At 43.2% G+C, this 23035-nt stretch overlaps 1 protein-coding gene across 1 annotated transcript in view; it reads right to left on the reverse strand.

Annotated features, from left to right (window-relative positions):
- Window positions 1-16142, reverse strand: part of sgip1a (SH3GL interacting endocytic adaptor 1a) — a 108152-nt gene extending 92010 nt beyond the window's left edge. The window contains exons 1-2 of the mRNA XM_078407395.1: window positions 15700-16142; window positions 15266-15310 (exon numbers count right to left, since the gene is read on the reverse strand). Coding sequence (XP_078263521.1) covers window positions 15266-15275 — 10 coding nt within the window. The 5' untranslated portion in view covers window positions 15276-15310; window positions 15700-16142. The remainder of the gene's footprint in view (window positions 1-15265; window positions 15311-15699) is intronic.
- Between the last annotated feature and the right edge of the window lie 6893 nt (window positions 16143-23035).

The raw sequence follows: 23035 nt of genomic DNA on the forward strand, positions 1-23035 counted from the left end.
GCAGTGAACAGTTAGCAACAGCATGATATCAGGTACAACTGACATCAAACTTAGTGGTATCTGTATTGACAGGTAAAATCAAGCTTGTTGGATTACTTTCCAGGATATAGAGATTCTGGATTTAGAAGTCATGCTGGCACTGAGACATCCAAGACTAATTTTGCCCCAGAGTTTAATTCACATCTGATTTGCAAAGAAATTAGTCATCAGAGCAAAACATATTCACTCTCTGGCTTTCTATCATAAACCCATTCTGGCTTTCTATCAAGTTGCACCTCTGATTCATTCACTGCTCTAAAGAAAGTATTACATATTGGAGATATAATATTTTAATCACTTTACTGTCAAAACTCAAAGTTAAAATCATTCCAATTTTCCTATTTCTTTCTGCAATACTGACTGCCCTCAAGGCACTTCAATCGACTTCCCCAAGTTCCTCGGTCCTCATGTCTTTCTCTGCGTTAAAAGAGAAATACATATTGAGGACCATGCCCATCTCCTGTGGCTCCACACAGGGATGACCGCTTTGATTCCTGAGGGACCCTATCCTCTCCCTGATTATACTTTTCCCCTTAAAGTACTTATAAAATCTCTTCAGATTATCCTTAATATTATCTGCCACAGCTATCTCCTGTCCCCATTTTGCCCTCCTGATTTCCTTCTTAAGTATGCTCCTCAGTTCCTAAAACTCCCTCCGGGGATACACTTGACCCCGCAGCATATGCCTGTGCCAAGTCTTTTTCTTATTCTTGACCAGAGCATCAATTTCTCTCGTCATCAAACCTTCCTCACTCCCACCTGCCTTGCCCTTCACTCTTGACAGGAACAGGCACGTCATGAACTCTAGTCAGCAAACCTTTAAAGAAATATCCCACTCTCCGGACATTCCTTTTGCTGCTAACAACATGCTCCAATCAACTTCAGCAAGTCCCTACCAAAGATGGCCTTACCCCATGGTTCCAATGCCCTTAATACTAGTTTGAAGTTAGATAACCATGCTTAAAATGTTCCCAGATTTGTTTCTCAGAAGCTTATGAATGAAAATACACTACTTTTTCCAGGATGGAAACATTTTTGCTGAAAAATTGGAGCCATTTATGCTCGTTTTTCAAGCGTAAAATGTTAATAGAAATCTTTTTCGAAAACTTTAACATGATTGCACAATTTTCTGATGACAGCATCGCATATTGTATATGCATATATTTATATATAGATTTAGTATGTTCCCGAAATACAGCCAAAACGGTACACGATAACGTGGCAATTTTAGCACCACCTTAATCACCATTGTCCTGCGGTTCAAATGGTTGTTATATTTAAAATGTTTTCCACTTTTTAAATTTTAAAAATCATATTTTTAAACTTAAAAAATCTCTTTTAAAAACCTCTCCTGCTGCTGAACGGTGGAGCTGAAACTTTAACAAATGCGCTTCCCCCCCCCCGCCGGGAGGACCGCTGTCGATCCCAGCATGCCCCACGCCTGGTGCAGCGCGGCGGAAGATGGTCAAACAAGATGGCCGTGGCCGCCCAGCTGACGCAACAGGAGAGGTTTCCACCCAACGGGCCCACGGCTCGCTGTGATTGATGCGATGGCCGCCCAGGACCGAGGTGAGTGGCTCCCTCTCCCCTTTCCTCTCCCCCCTCGCCCGTCCACGGCCCCTGGGGATACTCCCCGGCCGGCAACAGGGCCACGGATCGTCAGTTGGGGGAGGGTTGCCAGGCCCGCTGGAGAGCCTTGCACCCGACGGGGGTTGCCGCACCCGCAGGAGAGGTTTGCACGGAGGGTTGCAGGAGAGATTTAAAAATCACTTTTTAAAATGTAATACTTATGTAAGATGGCCACCGCATCCGCACGTGCGCAGTTAGAGGAGGTTTGCCGCTTGGAGGCGGGCGGGACCCGCATGAGTGACGAGATTTGGGCCCAATGGGTCCACGCCCGGCTAGTATATCCTATTTTTCTGAGGGATAGGATATATATATATACGCATTTGGATAGCCGTGGTTTTGTACAAGAAGGGCAAGGCCATAAACATTGTCAAAATGGACTTAAGCAAGGCCTTTGATGAGGTTCTACATGGTAGGTAGGCTGTTCTGGAAGGTTAGACATCATGGGATCATGTGCTAGTTAACTGGATACAGAATAGGCTTCATGCAAGGAAACTGAGATGGTGGAAGGTTATTCATCAGACTGGAGACCTGTAACTGGTGGTGTGCCTCAGGGATCGGTACTGGAATGAGGATGGGTGAGGATGCGGAACTTGGATGAGAATGTATAAGGCATGGTTAGTCATTTTGCAGATGACTCTATTATAGACAGTGAAGATGGTTATCAAAAATTATTGTAGGGTCTTGATCAGCTGGGCAAATGGACTGAGGAATGGCTAATGGAGTGTAAGGTTGGGAAGCCAAACCAGGGCAGGACTTTCACAGTGAATGGGTAATGTGATAAAGCAGAGGGATCTAAGAGCACAGGTACAAAGCTCCCTGAAAGAGACATCACTGGTAGATAGGGTGGTAAAGAAGGCTTGTGGTACATTGGCCTTAATCAGTCAGAGTACTGAGTATAGAAGTTGGGATGCTATGTCACAGTTGTACAAGATAGTGGTGAGGCTGCATTCGGAGTCTTGTGTTCAGTTTTGGTCTCCCTGCTATAGGGAGGATGTCATTAGGCTGGAAAGAGAAGATTCATGAGGATCTTGCCAGGACTCAAGGGCCTGAACTATATGGAAAGGTTGGGCAGGCTAGGACTTCATTTCTTTGGAGCACAGGAGGATGAAGGATGATCTCTGGAGAGCATGAGGGGATTAGATAGGGTGAATGCACAGTCGTTTACCCAGCATAGGGAAATCAAGCACTAGAGGACATAGGATTCAGGTGAGAAGGAAAAGATTTAAGGAACCTGAGAGAGAAACTTTTTCACTCGGAGATTGGTGGTTATATGGAATGTGTTGCCAGAGGAGGTAATAGACAATCAACAATAGACAATAGGTGTAGGAGTAGGCCATTTGGCCCTTCGAGCCAGCACCGCCATTCAATGTGATCATGGCTGATCATTCTCAATCAGTACCCCGTTCCTGCCTTCTCCCCATACCCCCTGACTCCACTATCATTAAGAGCTCTATCTAGGTAAATGAAGTAGGTACAAAAAGCAGCATTTAAAAACTATTGCGCAGGTACATATATAGGAAAGGTTTGGAGACATATGGTCCAAATGAGATGATCTTAGACTGGCATCTTGATTAGTTTGGATGAGATGAAACAAAGTCTCTGCTTCCTTGCTGTATGACTCTGGCTTTTTCTCTACCAAAACGACCTTTTCCTTATTTTTCTCTCTGAATTGGGAGAGTGGATTATCTATGCTAACACATTTCCTCATCTAATAATATCATGGGGATTACATTTGCCAGATGGAACATGTTTGCGTAATGATTCTCCGCAATCATGTAGGATGATGATTGTGTTCAATCTTCTCTCAATTGATGATCGAATCTCATCTCTCAAACCAACACCAATTTGCCAAAAGCTGCCTTCAAATACAAAGCCACCAAATGACAATTCTGTTTTACAGACTCTTTGTGAAATGACATTGGAAATTTTGGATTCAACTAATCAACAGGCCTGGAAAATACGCAGCAATGATGGATGAAAATATTATCAGGTCAAGATTTACAAGAGGGATTACGTGAACCAGGACTGCATTTCCCTGGATTAAATCATTCTACAAGATAATTTAAGGGAGTTTCTGAGCAAGGGTTCTCTTTTTTTCTGTTGGTGAGGTTGCTTTGTGCAAGGGGACATGCTCATAAAATTAACATTTCTTTTCATGCAAAGAAGGGTGTGGCACATTTGTACATTCTCCCCATGACCAGCATGGGTTTAATCCGGGTGCTCCGGTTTACACTCACGTTCCAAAGATGTATAGGTTTGCATGTTAATTGGCTTGGTAAAATTGTCCCTAGTGTGTGTAGGATAGTGTTAGTGTGCGGGGATCGCTGGTCGGCGCGGACGTGGTGGGGCGAAGGAGCTGTTTCCACTCTGTATCTCTAAATTAAACTAAACAGAGGGTGATGGAAGTCTGGTACAAATAGCAGCTGATGCTAATTTAATTAATAACCTTAAATCTGAGACTTGTATTTTCTTTAGCATCACTTTGATGTTAAGGGACCTGTAGTTTAGGCAAGTGAATGGAGATGAGGTGTAGATGTAAACTCATCTCATGGGTCTCAGTGGCCTGTTTAGACTCCTACAGTCCATGTGTCTCCAATGTGGAGGTGTGTAGGAAGGAACTGCAGATGCTGGTTTAAACCGAAGATAGACACAAAAAGCTGGAGTAACTCAGCGGGACAGGTAGCATCTCTGGCGAGAAGGAATGGGTGACGATTCGGGTTGAGACCCTTCTTCAAACACAGTCTGAAGAAGGGTCTCGACCCGAAACATCACCCATTCCTTCTTTCCAGAGATGCTGCGTGTCCTGCGGAGTTACTCCAGCTTTTTGCGTCTATCTCCAATGTGGAGATGTTTAGTCACTCCTCACCGCAATGGAAAGAGGTACATGCAGCACTTACCTTATCAAAATGTGCTGCATTTGACACAAAAGATGGTGGAGGTGCAGATAGTGTTTCCACAAACAGTAGTAGATACTAATTCAATAAATTTGAAACGATAATCAACAGTTTTTTTACAAGCCAATGGTATGATGGGATTATTGAGACAAACTGGAAGGAAGGAGTCAGATTATGATCAGTAATGAATGTATTACATGGTTGAACTGACTTGGGGGGATGAATGGCTTCCTGCTGCTAAAATTATATTAGATGCAGCCGAAATGATCTATTTCACCTGGAATAATGAACATACGCTAATTCTACCAAGATGCCGAACAAACAAAAGTGGATAGAAAAAAGGAATGCAATTAGGAGACCAAAACTGCACGCAATACTGCAGATATGGTCTCACCAGGGCCCTGTACAACTGCAGAAGGACCTCTTTACTCCTATACTCAAGTCCTCTCGTTATGAAGGCCAATATGCAATTAGCTTTCTTCACTGCCTGCTGTACCTGCATGTTTACTTTCAGTGACTGGTGTACAAGGACACCAAGATCTTGTTGCACTTCTCAGTTTCCTAATCTGCCACCATTGAGATAATAATCAGCCTCCTTGTTCTTGCCGCAAAAGTGGATAACCTCACAATTATCTACATTATACTGCATCTGCCATGCATCTGCCCACTCACTCAACCTGTCCAAGTCACCCTGCAATCTCCTAGCATCCCCTTCGCAGTTCACACTGCCACCCAGCTTTGTGTCATCTATGTATGTGAGGAGGAAAAAAATAGTTAAGGCAAATGTGGGTCCCTTGAAGACAGAAGCAGGGGAATTTATTATTGGGAACAAGGAAATGGCAGACGAGTTGAACCGGTACTTTGGATCTGTCTTCACTAAGGAAGATACAAACAATCTCCCAGATGTTCTAGTGGCCAGAGATCCTAAGGTGACGGAGGAACTGAAGGAGATTCACATTAGGCAGGAAATGGTGTTGGGTAGACTGATGGGACTGAAGGCTGATAAATCCCCAGGGCCTGATGGTCTGCATCCCAGGGTACTTAAGGAGGTGGCTCTAGAAATTGTGGACGCATTGGTGATCATTTTCCAATGTTCTATAGATTCAGGATCAGTTCCTGTGGATTGGAGGGTAGCTAATGTTATCCCACTTTTTAAGAAAGGAGGGAGAGAGAAAACGGGAAATTATAGACCAGTTAGTCTGATATCAGTGGTGGGAAAGGTGCTGGAGTCAATTATAAAAGATGAAATTGCGGAGCATTTGGATAGCAGTAACAGGATTGTTCTGAGTCAGCATGGATTTACGAAGGGGAAATCATGCTTGACTAATCTTCTGGAATTTTTTGAGGATGTGACTAGGAAAATTGACAGGGGAGAGCCGGTGGATGTGGTGTACCTCGACTTCCAGAAAGCCTTCGACAAGGTCCCACATAGGAGATTAGTGTGCAAAATTTGAGCACACGGTATTGGGGGTAGGATACTGACATGGATAGAAAATTGGTTGGCAGACAGAAAGCAAAGAGTGGGGATAAATGGGCCCTTTCAGAATGGCAGGCAGTGACTAGTGGGGTACCGCAAGGCTCAGTGCTGGGACTGCAGCTATTTACAATATACATTAATGATTTGGATGAAGGGATTAAAAGTACCATTAGCAAATTTGCAGATGATACAAAGCTGGGTGGTAGTGTGAACTGTGAGGAAGATGCTATGAGGTTGCAGGATGACTTGGACAGGTTGTGTGAGTGGACGGATACATGGCAGATGCAGTTTAATGTGGATAAGTGTGAGGTTATCCACTTTGGTGGTAAGAATAGGAAGGCAGATTATTATCTGAATGGTGTCAAGTTAGGAAAAGGAGACATACAACGAGATCTGGGTATCCTAGTGCATCAGTCACTGAAATGAAGCATGCTGGTATAGCAGGCAGTGAAGAAAGCCAATGGAATGTTGGTCTTGATAACAAGAGGAATTGAGTATAGGAGCAAAGAGCTCCTGCTGCAGTTGTACAGGGCCCTAGTGAGACTGCACCTGGAGTACTGTGTGCAGTTTTAGTCTCCAAATTTGAGGAAGGATATTCTTGCTATTGAGGGCGTGCAGCGTGGGTTTACTAGGTTAATTCCCGGAATGGCGGGACTGTCCCATGTTGAAAGACTGGAGCAGCTAGGCTTGTATACACTGGAATTTAGAAGGATGAGAGGGGATCTTATCGAAACATATAAGATTATTAAGAAGTTGGACACGTTAGAGGCAGGAAACATGTTCCCAATGTTGTGGGAGTCCAGAACCAGGGGCCACAGTAAGGGGTAGGCCATTTAGAACGGAGATGAGGAAAAACTTTTTCAGTCAGAGAGTTGTAAATCTGTGGAATTCTCTGCCTTAGAAGGCAGTGGAGGCCAATTCTTTGAATGTATTCAAGAGAGAGCTTGATAGAGCTCTTAAAGATAGCAGAGTCCGGGGGTATGGGGAGAGCGGGGTACTGATTGAGAATGATCAGGCATGATCACATTGAATGGCGGTGCTGGCTCGAAGGGCCGAATGGCCTCCTCCTGCACCTATTGTCTATTGTCTATTGTCATCTGCATGATGCCTAAATGAACGGATCTCATCTGCCTGCAAATGATCCATATCCCTCTATTCCTTGCACTTCCATGCACCTATTTAAAAGCCTCTAAAATGTGACTATTGTATCTGCCTCCACTACCACCCCTGGCATTGCATTCCAGGCCCCCATAACCCTCTGTATAAAATCCTGCCCCACAAATTTCCATTAAACTGTTCCCATCTCACCTTATAGTGACAGACACCAGTTCATCTCCATTAACAACTGTAAATCCCCCACCGCTCCCCTCCCCCCCCCAAGGTGTCCCCCAAGGCTCAGTCCTTGGCCCCCTCCTCTTCATCCTCTACCTGTTCCCCCTTGGTCAATTAATCCGCCGTCATGGTCTCAACTTCCACTGCTTCGCCGATGATATCCAGCTCCTCATCTCCACCAAGTCAATCTCCTCCACCACACACTCTACACTGACAAACTGCATTACTGAAATAAAATCTTGGCTTCAATCAAACTTCCTCAAACTCAATTGCAACAAATCTGAAATCATCATCATTGGTCCAAAAATGCTCACCAAATCCACCCAAAACTTCATCCTCAACATTGATGGTCTCCCAGTATCCACCTCACCTCACATCCGGAATCTTGGAATCATCCTTGATCAAACCCTCTCCTTCGACAAACACATCAAACACATCACAAAGACAGCCTTCTTCCACCTCAAAAACATTGCCCGTCTCCGTCCATCCCTCTCCTCCACAGCTGCAGAAACCCTCATCCACGCCTTCATCACCTCCCGTCTGGACTACTGCAACAGCCTCCTCTATGGCGCACCCTCAAAAATCATCAATAAACTTCAATACATTCAAAACTCCGCTGCCCGTCTACTCACACACACCTCGATCCGTGACCATATCACCCCCGTCCTTTATAAACTCCACTGGCTCCCCATCCCCCAGAGAATCCAGTACAAAATCCTCCTCATAACCTACAAAGCCCTCCATAACCTGGCCCCATCCTACCTGACCGACCTCCTCCACAGGCACACTCCCACCTGCACCCTCCGCTCTGCCGCTGCCAATCTCCTTTCCCCCCACATCCGGACTAAACTCAGATCCTGGGGGGACAGGGCTTTCTCCATCGCTGCTCCCACCCTATGGAACTCACTACCCCAAACCGTTAGAGACTCCCCCACACTCACCACATTCAAAACATCGCTGAAGTCTCACCTGTTCAGTACTGCCTTCAACCACTGAAGGTCACCTCACCTACTGTCTCCTTTCTCTGTTCATTTATTTATTTACTTATTTATCTATTTATTAATTTCCCTATGTTCTCAAAATCTCTGTAAAGCGTCTTTGATTATATGAAAAGCGCTATATAAATAAAATGTATTATTATTATTATTATAGTCATGCTCTCCTGGACATTTCCATCCTGGGAAAATGGTCCTGACTGCCTTCTATGCCTCTCATTATTTAATTTACTTCTATCAAATCTCCCTTCAACCTCTGGCGTTCCAGGGAAAACAATCCACGTCTATCCAACCTCTACCTGTAGTTGAAACCCTTTAATTTAGGCAGCATTCTAGTAAACCTCCTCTGCACCCTCTCCAAAGCCTCCACATCTTTTCTGTAATGGGGCAACCAGAACTGCGCCTAATACTCTAAATGTGGCCTAACTAAAATCCTATAGATATGCATCATTCCTGACTCATATTCAATGTTCCTCGCAAAGAAGGCAAGCATACCATATGCCTGCTCTACCACCCTATCTAGTTCTGCTGCCACCTTTAGTGAGCTATGAACTTGGACTTCAAGAACCTGCTGCACATCAATGGTGTTAGGGTCTTGCCAGTAACTGTATACTCTCTCCTTTCGTTTCACCTCCCAAAGTGCAACACCTCACACTTGCTCGGGTTAAACTCCATTTGCTATTTCTCTGCACATTTCTGCAGCTGATATATATCCCGCTGTATCTTCTGGCAACCTTCCGCACTGTCTACAACTCCATCAATTTTGGTGTTGTCAGCAAACTTACTCTCCAATCCATCTACATTTACATCCAGGTTATAAATATATTATATATATATATATATATATATCTGGGTCATATATATATATATAGGTCATACATATATATAGGTCATACATATATATAAAGGTCATATACATATATATGACCTTTCTGTCATGGGCCTCCTCCAGTGCCATAGTGAGGCCCACTGGAAATTGGAGGAACTCACTCATATTTCACCTGGGCAGCTTGCAGCCCAGTGGTATGAACATCGACTTCTCCAACTTTAGATAGTTCCTCTGTCCCTCTCTTCCCCTCCCCCTTCCCAGATCTCCCACTGTCTTCCTGTCTCCACCTATATCCTTCCTTTGTCCTGCCCCCCTGACATCAGTCTGAAGAAGGGCCTCGACCCTGACCTGCTGAGTTACTCCAGCATTTTGTGAATAAATACCTTTGATTTGTACCAGCATCTGCAGTTATTTTCTTACACTATATATATCTGGGTGTTTCCATAAATAAGGGTACCAACCTGTGACATGGATGGCCAAATTTGAAAGTCATTAAATCATAATGAAATACCACAGGTTTAAAAGTGGGCCTACCTATAATCCTTTTCAGCTAATTTGTGATCAAAATCAACCAAAATTTGACCAAAATATAATACTTTCAAAATTTGAAAAAAAGAGAAAATAAAATGATTTGTAAAACAGAAAAGACATATGGGACATTTACTAATTTCGATGCTCCCTTACAAAATGTCGGCACCTAACCCACCATGAGGCCCATAGTTCACGCCAGGGTCATTATAATCGCGTTGTTTGAATTAAAAAATATATTGCGATGAGTGCAAAAAAAAACTCGTCATCGTGCTATAAATAGCATTGACAATGGGAGAGGCCACGGAATGAGGTATCGCTAAAATAGGCGAGCAAACTAGATTTTTAATTCATGATTTTAAGTTCTATTCATTATTAAGTATTTCAATGGAAAGCTTAAATACAAAATATAAACAATAAAGAAACAATAAATATATAAACGGTTCCCACGTGACACATTTCACACGTGACCAAAGGGACACCACTACTCACGTTCTGCTCCAAAAACTTGGGACATCAGAAAACCATCTAATCGGGTATTACATTATATAAATCATAATCAGAATCAGAATTTGGCTCATATAGAGTTATTTAATTGCAAAATTAATGCAATCTTTCTGGTATCAATTAGCCTAAGGTTTTGATGAAATCCTGCTTGAAAAATGTCACACAAAAAAGGCAAGAAAACACAGGAACGCATCTGATATTTTTCTTTGTGAAAACAGATTTATTTATTTTTGCTTCATCTAATTATTTTGGCGATACACCATGATCTATACTACTTAAAATACAGGATATGAAACAATGGGAATATTACATTAAAAAAACAGAAAAATAACCTGCTAGTTTGGAGATCTTCAGTTTCACTACTGAGTGCTGTATTTACGGAAACACCCATATATAGATGTCACAAATAGCAGAGGTCCCCAAACAAATCCCTGCAGAACTTCACTGGTCACAGACCTCCAGCTACCTTCCAGCACAACCCTCTGTGCTCTATGAATACGCCAGTGCCAAATACATATGACAAAGTCATCCTGAATCCTATACATGTTAATCTTCTGGACCAGCTTACCATGTGTGACTTTAAAAGCCTTACTAAAATCCATGCATACAATATCTACCTTGATCAATCTTTTTTGTCACCTCCTCACCCAAGCAAGTTCTTGAGACATGACCTGCCACACACAAGCCCCATTCTCTTCCAAAATGCCATCTTGAAAAATTAAGAATTACATTGAAAAAGGACAATTTTCACAATTGAATATTTTGGTAATGTCACTAATAACAGAAAATGTGACTTTTTGTTACAATGTGTAAAACTTGCAGTTTCACCTACTGGACACCAATCTTACAAACTAGATCACTGATGTATTGCAGAACCCCTCTGAATTATGGAAAAAGAGCAAGTGATCAATTCCACCATAATAATGTTACACGGAAATGTTTTAACTACTTTTTACTTAATTCTAAAATATTGGAATGTTTAATTAAACAAAACAAGCACATTCACTTACTTATATTACAGATGGCATATAAAAGACACTAACTATGCATTGTAAGAAGAATAAGAAAATAACTGCAGATGCTGGTACAAATCGAAGGTATTTATTCACAAAATGCTGGAGTAACTCAGCAGGTCAGGCAGCATCTCAGGAGAGAAGGAATGGGTGACGTTTCGGGTCGAGACCCTTCTTCAGACTGATGTCAGGGGGGCGGGACAAAGGAAGGATATAGGTGGAGACAGGAAGATAGAGGGAGATCTGGGAAGGAGGAGGGGAAGAGAGGGACAGAGGAACTATCTAAAGTTGGAGAAGTCGATGTTCATACCACTGGGCTGCAAGCTGCCCAGGCGAAATATGAGGTGCTGTTCCTCCAATTTCCGGTGGGCCTCACTATGGCACTGGAGGAGGCCCATGACAGAAAGGTCAGACTGGGAATGGGAGGGGGAGCTGAAGTGCTCGGCCACCGGGAGATCAGTTTGGCCAACGGGGACCGAGCGCAGGTGTTGAGCGAAGCGATCGCCGAGCCTGCGCTTGGTTACGCCGATGTAAATAAGTTGACAACTATGCAATGGTTCAGCTCAGTTTGCCTTGGCCTACGCGATCTCCCAGTTGCCAAACACTTTAACCCCACATCCTATTCCCACACTGATCTTTATGCCCTGGGCCTCCTCCACTGTCAGAGTGGGGCCAAATGCAAATTGGAGGAACAGCAGCTCATATTTCGCTTGGGCAGCTTACACCCCAGTGGTATGAATATTGATTTCTCTAATATCAAGTGACCCTTGCATCCCCTCCCCCACCCTGTTCATTGTACTATTGTCACTGTCCTCTTGGTGAGTTTCATTGTCTGTACAAGTCATTATCACCTAGCCCACAGCCAACAATGAACCGTTCCCTTGATCAACTTTCCTTTTTTGCACATCTTTCATTCATTTGTTCTATATCTCTCTCTCTATCACCGTCTATATCTCTCGTTTCCCTTTCCCCCAACTCTCAGTCTGAAGAAGGATCTCAACCTGAAATGTCACCTATTCCCTTTCTCAAGAGGTGCTGCCTAACCCGCTGAGTTACTCCAGCATTTTGTCTATCAATGGTTCATCTTATTGGAATAACAGAGCAGTTCATTATCCCTCTATTGAAAGCTCATTTTTCCCTCAAACAATTTTTTCTACATCAGTTAATTTGATTTTTTAATTTTAAGCAGTGAAAAAAAGGGACAGCCCTTTTTCAACACCATTGACAATGGTGCTGTTATTGTTCACCAGTTTTAATGAAAAGCTCAAATTAAATGTTATATACACTGGGAGGGAGGCAGAGGTGAGATGGGAAAGGTGTAAAGGGGGGAGGGGGAGAAGGGAAAGGGAGGGAAGAAGGCGTAAGTGAGGGGTTGGGGTGGGAGGAGGGGGAAAGAGGGAGAGGGGGAGGGTAGAGAGAGGGGAGATGAGGGGTGATGGGTGGGACAGAGGGATGGAGAGGGGAGCAAGACAGGGGAAAGAGAGGGGGAGAAACAGGATAGAAGAGAAGGTAAAAAGGGAGAGGGGGGAAAGAGGGGGGGAAGAGGGGAAGAAGGAGGGGGGAGAAAGGAGGAAAATATGGGAAAGAGGGGAGAAGGGGGAAAGAAGGGAGAAGGGGAAAGGGGGGAGGGGGAAAGAAGGGGATAGGGATGAGGGGAAGAGGGGGAGGAGGAAGATCGGGGAAGAGAGGGGAGAGGAAGGGGAAGGCAAAATATAGGGGAAGGGGGAGGGGAAGATGGGTGAAGAGAGGGGAGAGGAAGGGGAAGGCAAAATATAGGGGGGTGGGGAGAGAGGGGGAGAGGGAGGAGAGAGGGGGAGAGGGAGGAGGGGAGGGGGAGGGGGGAGGGAGGAGGGGGGAGGGAGGAGGGGAGGGAGGGAGGAGGGGGAGGGGAGAGGGGCGAGGGGGGGAGGGAGGAGGAGGGAGGGGAGAGGGGCGAGGGGGGAATGCACGTTTAGTAAAGAAAGAAATCTCAGATGGTCTAGTCTGGAGAGCTGCATCTTGGGAGCAGTTGCCGCGGAGACGGGGAAATTGAGAGTAGGGGGTAGTGTCTTTGCAAGAGGCAGAGTGGGAGGAAGTGTAGACGAGATAACTGTGGGAGACGATAGGTTTGTAGTAGAAGGCAGTTGATAGTCTGTCGCTGTGATGGACACAGTGAGATCAAGAAAGAGGAGAGAGGTGTCAGGGATAGTCCAAGTGAATTTGAGGACGGCGTGGAAGTTAGTGGTAACGTTAATGAAATCAAGGAGATCTGTGGGAGGTGAGGTGGCAGTCGTTCATATAATGGAGAAAGAGTTGGGGGGCTGGTGTCACTGTATGCGTGGAACAAATAATGTTCGACATAACTGGCAAAGAGGCCGGCATAGCTGGGCCCATGTGAGTGGCCATGGTTACACCTTTTCAACGGAGAAAGTGAGAGAAGTCAAAGAAGAAGCTGTTGAGGGTGAGGCCAAGATCCACAAGGCAAGGGAGGGTGTTAGTAGAGGGAAATTGATTGGGTCTCTGTCTAAAGGGAGAACAGAAGGGCCTCGATACCTTCCTGGTGGAGGATGGAGGTGTAAAGGGACTGGACGTCCATGGTAAAGATGAGGCAATGGAGGGGGGGGGGGGGGGGGGCCTGAAAGAAAGATATTGAAGGGTGAGTGAGGGGTCGCAGATGTGGTCCGGAAGGAAATGGACAAGGGGGGGATAAGATGGAACCAAGGTACATGGCAGGTACATGGGTAGGACAGGTTTGGAGGGATATCGGCCAAACACGGGCACGTGGAACTAATGTAGCTGGGACATGTTGACCGGTGTGGGCAAGTTGGGCCAAAGGGCCTGCTTCCACGCTGTATCACTCTGTGACTCCAAGGTATTTGGAGATGAGTTATGTGGGCAGGAGCAGGCAGAATCAGTGGGTCTGCCAGGACAGTCTTGTTTGTGGATTTTGGGAAGGGGAAAGAGGTAGGAGGTGTCCGAGAGCTGGCGCCTGGCCTCAGCATGGTAGAGGTTAGGCCGCCAGACTACGACGGCACCTCCCTTGTCAGTGGGTTAAATAACGATGCTTCAATTGTTACAGGTTTAATAACAATGTTGGGAGTTATCAAGAGCTGTAGAAATTTTTCATTTCTTGTTTGGAACATTTCACATCACCAATCTAGCCTATTTTTTCTTCTTATCTTCAAATAAAACTTAAACCTATTATGTCACCACTAAACCTCCCTGAACCATGCAGAGATGGCCACTAAATTTCAAACATTCAAACTGCCCCTCATGCAGAGGATTCGAGGACCGTCGTTTCTGTTATTCCACTGTCGCTATTCTAAAAGAAACTAAGCTGAAACTAAGCAGGCCTGATTAAAAAGTAATCTCATAGGTTGCATCCTTTTCACTTCAAATTAACATGATCAGATGGTTCAAATTCATATAACATGTATGATTTTAGACAGCTTGCAAACAGAACATTGGAGGCATGAAGCAAATGCACCTTATGCAACAGAATATATTATTGCCACACAAGCCTGGTTGTCTGCACAAATGGCACATTATTGCAAGCATCACCTCGTTACATACTTGCACAGCTTCTTATTCATTGTGAGACCTACTTGAATATGGAACTACTGGTGCTCTTTGTTTAAATCGGAGGTACGATCTGTAATTAAACTCTGTTCACCGCACAGACTATTTTCATCCAGAAACGTATTATCGTGCAGGAATCTCCCCAATTTTGAAGTTTTAATAATGCTACTGCTGAAACAGCCTTGTTAAACTTCCCTGTAAGCAATAAATATCCATCAGAAATGGATACATTAAAAAACTGAGGACATCAAGTCTTTCAAGGACCTGTAAGGGTCATTTCCTTTCAGTTGCTGCCCAAAGCATAATAGGATGCAATGCGCGACAATAAATGTAATTTGAAATATAAATGCTTCATTTTTCACAGCATAATACAATTGCATTTGAATCAAAACACTTAATTTGCTTACTTCTGGTCAGCTAATTTAGAAGGACGGCTTAAAATATTACAAGAGGCTGAAGCTTACCTTCCATCATGGTGGCAGAATTGCATTCCTCAATCTCGAGAGATCCTGAAAGACACAGGAAAGCAGGGGCCAATTATCACATGTAAATTCAACAAGAATGAATGTAGATCAGCATCAACTCCTAGCTATTCTGGATGCCAAAACAGAACGGAAATGGTGCAGGTATAGGCCATGGATGCCACAGTCGCTGTCAGCTGCAGGATCACAGAATGATGCTGATAAAAGGCAGGGAGAGGAAGCTGGCTGTGCTCAACACAACTGCTAGTTCAGCCAATTGCTTTTGCTCCATTGCTCATCACATGGTTGCCATTAACTGACACCATCCCCCTTGGGAACTCAGGGAGAAGCCACCTCCCCACCTTTCTCTGGCTTGCACACACATGGACACAAACATCCAGACAGCAAGGGAGACAGACACACACACAGAAACATACCTGTGACGCACTTCGCCGTTTTATAATCCTACTTGGTAGTCAGGCAGATAAAATTAATACTGTAAGATTAACTAAGAATCCTTTGCTGCTAGCCAGCAACTGCCAAGCATCCAAAAAAATTAAAGTAAAAAGATCTTTTCACTTAATCATTCATATCGCTCCCAAGGCAAAATGTCGATAATTAGGTTACAGCACATGTCTTGTGTTATTCAGCCAGTTAATCCTTGCGTCCTTTTGTCAGAAAGCTGGTGCACATTTCTGCTTGTTCCTCTCTCTCTCTCCTGCTCCCTCGCTCTCGCTCGCTCTCTCCCTCTCCCTCCCTCTCTCTCTCTCTCCTGCTCTCTCTCCCTCCCTCTCTCTCTCTCTCCTGCTCTCTCTCCCTCCCTCTCTCTCCTGCTCTCTCTCTCTCCTGCTCTCTATGCCATTGAAGAGGAATCAATCCTGCTGACGTCACATCATAAACAATTATCCCCAGAAGGATTATGGAGAGAAAAAAAAATCCTCCCAGACTGCGTAGCGAGAAACTTGGAAACTGTATGTCATGAAGGAACCCGATATCAAAGGGAAAAACAATCAGCGTAAGCACAAGAAACGTTAGGAATCTGTGTGGCCAAACGGATTTTACCTATAACAGCAGAACACAGTGGGAAACTGAATAAATTATCGTGTATGCATAATGAGAGAATATTGGCAGCTGACGGACACAGATGTCTCCAACTGAATAACACAGACTGATTTAGTCAGAGGATTTCATCTTCCATTTTTCCGTGTTAATGTGACAATATAGTTTACATTTCTGCCTAACCATTTTGAAATCATGACAATGTTAAAGCTGTTCAAATATGTGTGCGAATTGATTGTGAACCTATCTGTAAACCTGCAGATTTTTAAGTTTATGCATCGGCAGGTGAGGCAAACCTATACTTGGGGAAGAATAGTTTAAAAAACTATATTTTTAATAAAAAAATTAGATCAGTAAAAATGAAAAGGCGGGTGCTTTTTGCAGTCGAGTTTCCCTTTACCTGTCCTCCTCAGTAAAATATTTCATTAGGATTTGGATTTTCATTAACATGTGATTATGGAACAAATACCTCTTGTTTTGCTGTGCAGCCAACATAATATTAGGGAGGGAGAATTATCCGAGCTATCACTTAACCAAGGTAAAGTCATTGCAACAATTGAATAATAGGAATTTTTCTTGTACTGTGAGAATGATCATCAGGCCTGTGGTTATAAATTCTGATCACATCTACAGTAGGTGAGAGTAATATCTGCTAACCCAGATTTCATTTGGTTTTTGATATGTGTGCAACATTAAACCATGTACAATTACAAAAATGACATAGTATAGTTAGCTGTGACGGAAAGGTTGAGCGGTGGCCGGGCGAGGAGAGAGATGATGGTTCACTGGACATGTGAGGATCTGCACCGAGCCTTCGGCTGGAGGCCCTGCAGCAGCCTGGGGCTCAACTGGATCGGGCACCGATCCAAAAATCCGAGGGCATGGACAGGACGCGGCCTGCAGCAGCACAGAGTGTGGAGCAGTGATGGAGAGCGCCTACAACTTTGCTTGGTCAGCAAACCCTGCAATGTCACCAGGACAACGGGCCTTTATGGCCATCTGCACCTAAACTCACTGGGGCTTTGAAAAAGGCACCAAAACCTGGTGAATCTTGTATAATGTCACAGTGGCCAATTTCTATACACTTTGTACTTCATCCAAGATTGCGCTTTTATATAGTAATACTTTACTGAACTGTATGTTTAGCTTAGTTTATTTAGTTTAATTTAATTTAGTTTAGTTTAGAGATAGAGCATGGAAACAGGTCCTTAGGCTCACTGAGACTACGCCAACCAGTGTTCACCCATATACAAGTTCTGTTCGACACACGAGAGACAATTTGTAGAAGCCAATGATCCTACAAATCTTTGAAATTCTTTTTTTCAGTGCGGCACAGTGGCACAGCGGTAGAGTTGCTGCCTTACAGCACCAGAGACCCGGGTTTGATCCTGACTATGGATGCTGTCTTTATGGAGCTTGCACGTTCTCCCTGTGACCACGTGTGTTTTCCCCGGGTGCTCCGGTTTCCTCCCACATTCCAAAAATGTGCAGGTCTGTTTCTGTGCTGCGTGACTACATTAGCTGCAAAATGGGTCAGGTCACTTCTGCATTATGATTAAGTCCAATGTTACAAACAGCAAGCTTCACTGTCTAGTCGAGAGTTGGTTATCATATTAAATAGATATTATCCACAATGTACCAATCTAAGCAAGTTATGGATATTCCATAGTTATGTAAAGGACGAACACAAATATACCACAATCCTTAACACAGGTTCAGGTTTTATCCACAAACCAGACATTTGGAATCCAATCAATTGTCACCAGAAACTCAATATTTTTGAACACCGTATCCATGTTCCAATTTCAGTCTTTGATCGAGGGATTACAGTTTACAATTTAATTGAGTTATGTCCGGCAGGCTGGAAACATCTCAGGAACCAAATATAAACGTAGTTCTTCATACCACCATCATGCAAACACAAAGATTCTGGCATAAAAATGCCTTGTAAAGCCCTGCCTTTGAATTCATTAAGAAGCTGGAGCAGGCATGCTTCAACATCATGTGAGGAACCTATTTAATAACAGAGGCACCATTTACTCCTCCCACATGAACAGCTTCAGTCTGCTTTTCCATCTGGAGCTGAGTACTTGATGCTTTTCGGACTGCGATCGTGCAGCCTTAGTGAGAGATTTAGACTTTGAATGTGGGGTGGGGGGTGTAGTGGCGGCTAGGATTTGCAAGATTATGCTTAATTTCTTAAGCTTCATCATGAGCTGGGCACAGGCAAAATTAAATATGCTTACCTTAAGAAAACACGAGTGACACAGCAGCATAGCTGCAGGCAATAAATACCAGAGGACGTTAACATTTCATAAAATGTCCTGTTTTGTGGGCAAACGAAATATCTTAAAAAGTAATTCTTGCAATTTCAATAGAATAAAGACTGACCACATGTCAGAGGATGAATTTATGTTATATCGCAGGAAACCATGTATGTGAATCAGTCTGCAGAAGAGGCTCGACCAGAAATGTCACCTATCCATATTCTCCAGAGATGCTGCCTGACCTGCTGAGTTACTCCAGCACTTTGTGTCCTTTGTGCATTAACCAGCATCTGCAGTTCTTTATTTCTGTATGGATGTGATTGGTTTCCAATTGAGGTTAACTGCAAATGTAAATATATGACATAGGTAATTAACAAAGATTTTAGTTCCATACTTTTGCCAACAGTGGTCTGAATCTTCTTCTATTTCCTACTAATATTAAAATATCAAATCATCCTTTTTTAAGAACGGCATGTATGTGTGTGTGTGTGTGTGTGTGTGCGTGTGTGAATATATATATATATATATATATATACACAAAAACTCATCATATATATATATGATGGAGATTTTAAGATTCCCAATATAGACTAGGATTGTCATAGTGTTTAGACGGGGTGATATTTGTCAAATGTGTTCCAGAAGGTTTTCTCAGGCAATATGTAGAGGGGCCTACAAGGAAGAGGGCAAAGCTTGATCTCTTGAATTTCTGGCACATTACTGGTGTCTTCCATTGTGAAGACTGACGCAAAAAATCCATTCAGTTCGTCCACCATTTTTTGTTTGCCATTGCTACTTCTCCAGCATCATTTTCCAATGATCCAATGTCCACTCTTGCCTCTCGTTTACTTCTTGTATATCTGAAAAAACTTTAGGTATCCTCTTTTATATTATTGGCTAGATTACCTTCATATTTGGTCTTTTCTCTCCATATTGCTTTTTTAGTTGCTTTCTGTAGAGTTTTAAAAGCTTCCCAATCTTCTAGCTTTCTGCTATTCATTGTCATATTATATTATATTCCTTCTCTTTTGCTTTTATGCTGCCTTTATCAGCCATGGTGGCCTAATGCTCCCCTTTTGTTTTCCTCTATGGGATGAAAAAATCTTGTGTCTTCTGACTTTTTCCCACAATCTCCTTCCTTTGGTGGTCCACTGTCATTCCTGCTCGGGTCACCTTCCAATCAACTTGGATGCTCCTCCCTCATGCCCCTGTAGTTATGTTTACTCAACAGTAATACCAATATAGGAGAAGCAGGAGTTGTCGTTTTACTGCTCAACCATGACACTGGAGAAGTAGTAATAGGGAATAAAGAAATGATGGCCAAATTGAATAAGCTTTTTGCATCATTCTTCACAGCAGAAAACACCAGCTCTATGTGCCAGAAATTCAAGAGAGTCAGGGGGCGGAAGTTAGTGGAGTTGGTATTATTACTAAGGAAAAGGTGTTCGGGAAGTGGCATTCTTAATCTTGGTGTACTTGTACAATGACAATGACAATAAAGATATATTGATTGATTGAAGTTGAAAGGCCTGAAGGTGGATACATCACTTGGACCATATGGACCACACCCCAGGATTCTGAAAGAGGTAGATTTAGAGATCGTGGAGACATTAGTTTAGCTTAATTTCGTTTATTACTGTCACGTACACCAAGGGAATTTTATTTTCTGTCAGCGAAAAGACTAAACATGATTACAGTCATTAAGTCCACAGTGTACAGATATAGGATAAATGGTATAATGTTTAGTGCAAGATAAAGTCAGACTAAAGATAGTTCGAAGGTCTCCAGTGAGGTAGATGGGAGGTCAGGACCATCTCTAGATGGTGAGAGGATGGTTTTGTCACTTGATAACAGCTGGGAAGAAACTGCCCCTGAATCTGGAGGTGTGCGTTTTCAAACTTCTGTACCTATTGCCTCCTGGGAGAGGGGAGAAGATGGAGTGACTGGGGTGAGACAAGTCCTTGATTATGCTGTTGGCCTTGCCAAGGCAGTGTGAAGTGTAGACGGAGTCAATGGAAGGGAGGTTGGTTTATGTGATGGTCTGGGCTATGTCCACAAGTCTCTGCAATTTCTTGCAGTCTTGGATGGAGTTGTTCCCAAACCAGGCAGTGATGCATCCCAATACACTGCTTCACTCCTGAAGTCGATCACTATCTCCTTTGTCACTGACACTGAGGGAGAGGTTGTTGTCTTGACATCAGGTTATAAGGTTCTCAAACTCCTTCACTGATTGCACTTTGTTGGTCAGGAAGTCAAGGATCCAGTTGCAGAGGGAAATACAACTGCAACACGAGTTTGGAGATAAGCTTGAATGGGATAATGCTATTGAAAGCTGAGCTGTAGTCTATGAATAGGTGTGACGTGGGTGTCCTTCTTATCCAGGTGTTCCAGGGATGAGTGTAGGGCCAGGGAGATGGCATCAGCCATGGACCTGTTGTGGCAGTTGGTGAGCTGTAGTGGATCAAGGTTGCTTGGTAGACTGGATTTAATGTGTTCCATTACCAGTCTCTTGAAGCACTTCATGATGGTGGATTCCATGCCACTGGATGATGTAATTAAGGCAGGAGATCTTGCTTTTCTTTGGGTCTAGGATGATAGAGGTCTTCTTGAGGCAGATGGGCACCTCAGAATGGAGTAAAGATCAAGTTGAGGAGCACCTGTATACAATAGAACTAGTGTCTGGGTGATCGCTGGTCAGTGCAGACTCAATGGACCGAAGGGCCTGTTTTTACCCTGTATCATTAAACAAAACTAAGCTAAACTGACGTTAAGCCTTCCTGAACATCTGTGATGGATGAAATTCCATTATAAATGCTCATGTACTTTTGAGAGCATTGCGTTTGAGGATAGTTATAAAATCATCAACATCCAGAAATGTATAATAGAGGAAATAATAAAGGCATATGGTATGAGGCATATGAAATGATTGCCTGACATGACCCTGACATTTCTCCAACATTGCTTTGGGAAACCTTTAAAGCCTTCCTTAGAGGCTGCATTATTTCTTACCAAGCATCGCAGAACAAGAGAAGGAAGGCAGAGCAACAGGAATTAGAAAAACAAATAAAACAGTTGGACTCAGAAAATGCTGCCGACCCATCCATAGGAAAACATAACAAAATAGCTGCACTTAAATACAAATTAAACCAGACACTCTCAGCAAGAATCAGTAGGGCATTTCAATTTACCAATCAAAAATACTTTGAATTTGGCGATAAACCCCATAAACGTTTAGCAAGACAACTTTACAAATTAGAAAATGACCGTATGATACATAAAATTAGATCGGAAAAAGGAGAACTACTTTCACTGCCCAAAGATATCAACGAAAGATTTCACCAATTTTACCAAACCCTTTACCAAACCCTTTACCCTTGGCAGATTGAATGCCTTAAAGATGATTTTTCTTCCGCAGCTTTTATATTTATTTCAGAAAATACCGATATTCCAGAACAAGGGGCCAGTTTAAGAATAAGGGGTAGGCCATTTAGAACTGAGATGAGGAAAAACTTTTTCAGTCAGAGAGTTGTAAATCTGTGGAATTCTCTGCCTCAGAAGGCAGTGGAGGCCAATTCTCTGAATGCATTCAAGAGAGAACTAGATAGAGCTCTTAAGGATATCAGAGTCAGGGGGTACGGGGAGAAGGCAGGAACGGGGTACTGATTGAGAATGATCAGCCATGATCATATTGAATGGCGGTGCAGGCTCGAAAAGCCGAATGGCCTCCTCCTGCACCTATTGTCTATGTTTCTATGTCTCCAATAACCCTGAATAAGTCAATGAACGATTATAACCCTATAATTCATGGTACTATTCGTATCTGGAAACAGTTGAAGTTCAGTCTTAAATTGAGAGACATGTCTCTCCTTCCTATTGCAAATAACCCCTCTTTTAAACCCTCTACTTTAGACGGTGTCTTCACCCAATGGAAGAACAAAGGAATTAATACTGTGGGAGACCTATACTGGAAGGGGACTTTTTCCTCCTTCCAAGAGTTGCGGGTGAAATACTATTTGAATACGAATAATTTTTTCAGATATCTTCAAGTTAGGGACTATGTGAAAACATACATGCAAGACTACAACACTGCAAGTCCAGATAAACTTGACGAATGTTTGAATAGACATGCTGATACAGAGAAGTTGATATCCTACATTTACAATGTTCTTCAACTCCCCATCATCGGAGGTTTACAGGCGTGCATGGGAAGATGGGGTGCGTCAACAAATTTCCAATGATACATGGGACGAAAGCTGACAACATATCCATACTTGCTCCTTAAATGCCAGACATTGCCTGATACAGTTCAAAGTGCTGTACAGGTTATACTATTCAAAAACCAAACTGAACAAAATTTTCCCCAGTGCTTCTCCTCTTTGCGATAAGTGTCAATTTCAAGAAGCCACTTTAATCCATAGTTTCGTACTATGTACAGAATAGAAAGTTT

The sequence above is a fragment of the Rhinoraja longicauda genome, chromosome 11, assembly GCF_053455715.1.
Source record: "Rhinoraja longicauda isolate Sanriku21f chromosome 11, sRhiLon1.1, whole genome shotgun sequence".
Lineage (NCBI taxonomy): Eukaryota > Metazoa > Chordata > Chondrichthyes > Rajiformes > Arhynchobatidae > Rhinoraja > Rhinoraja longicauda.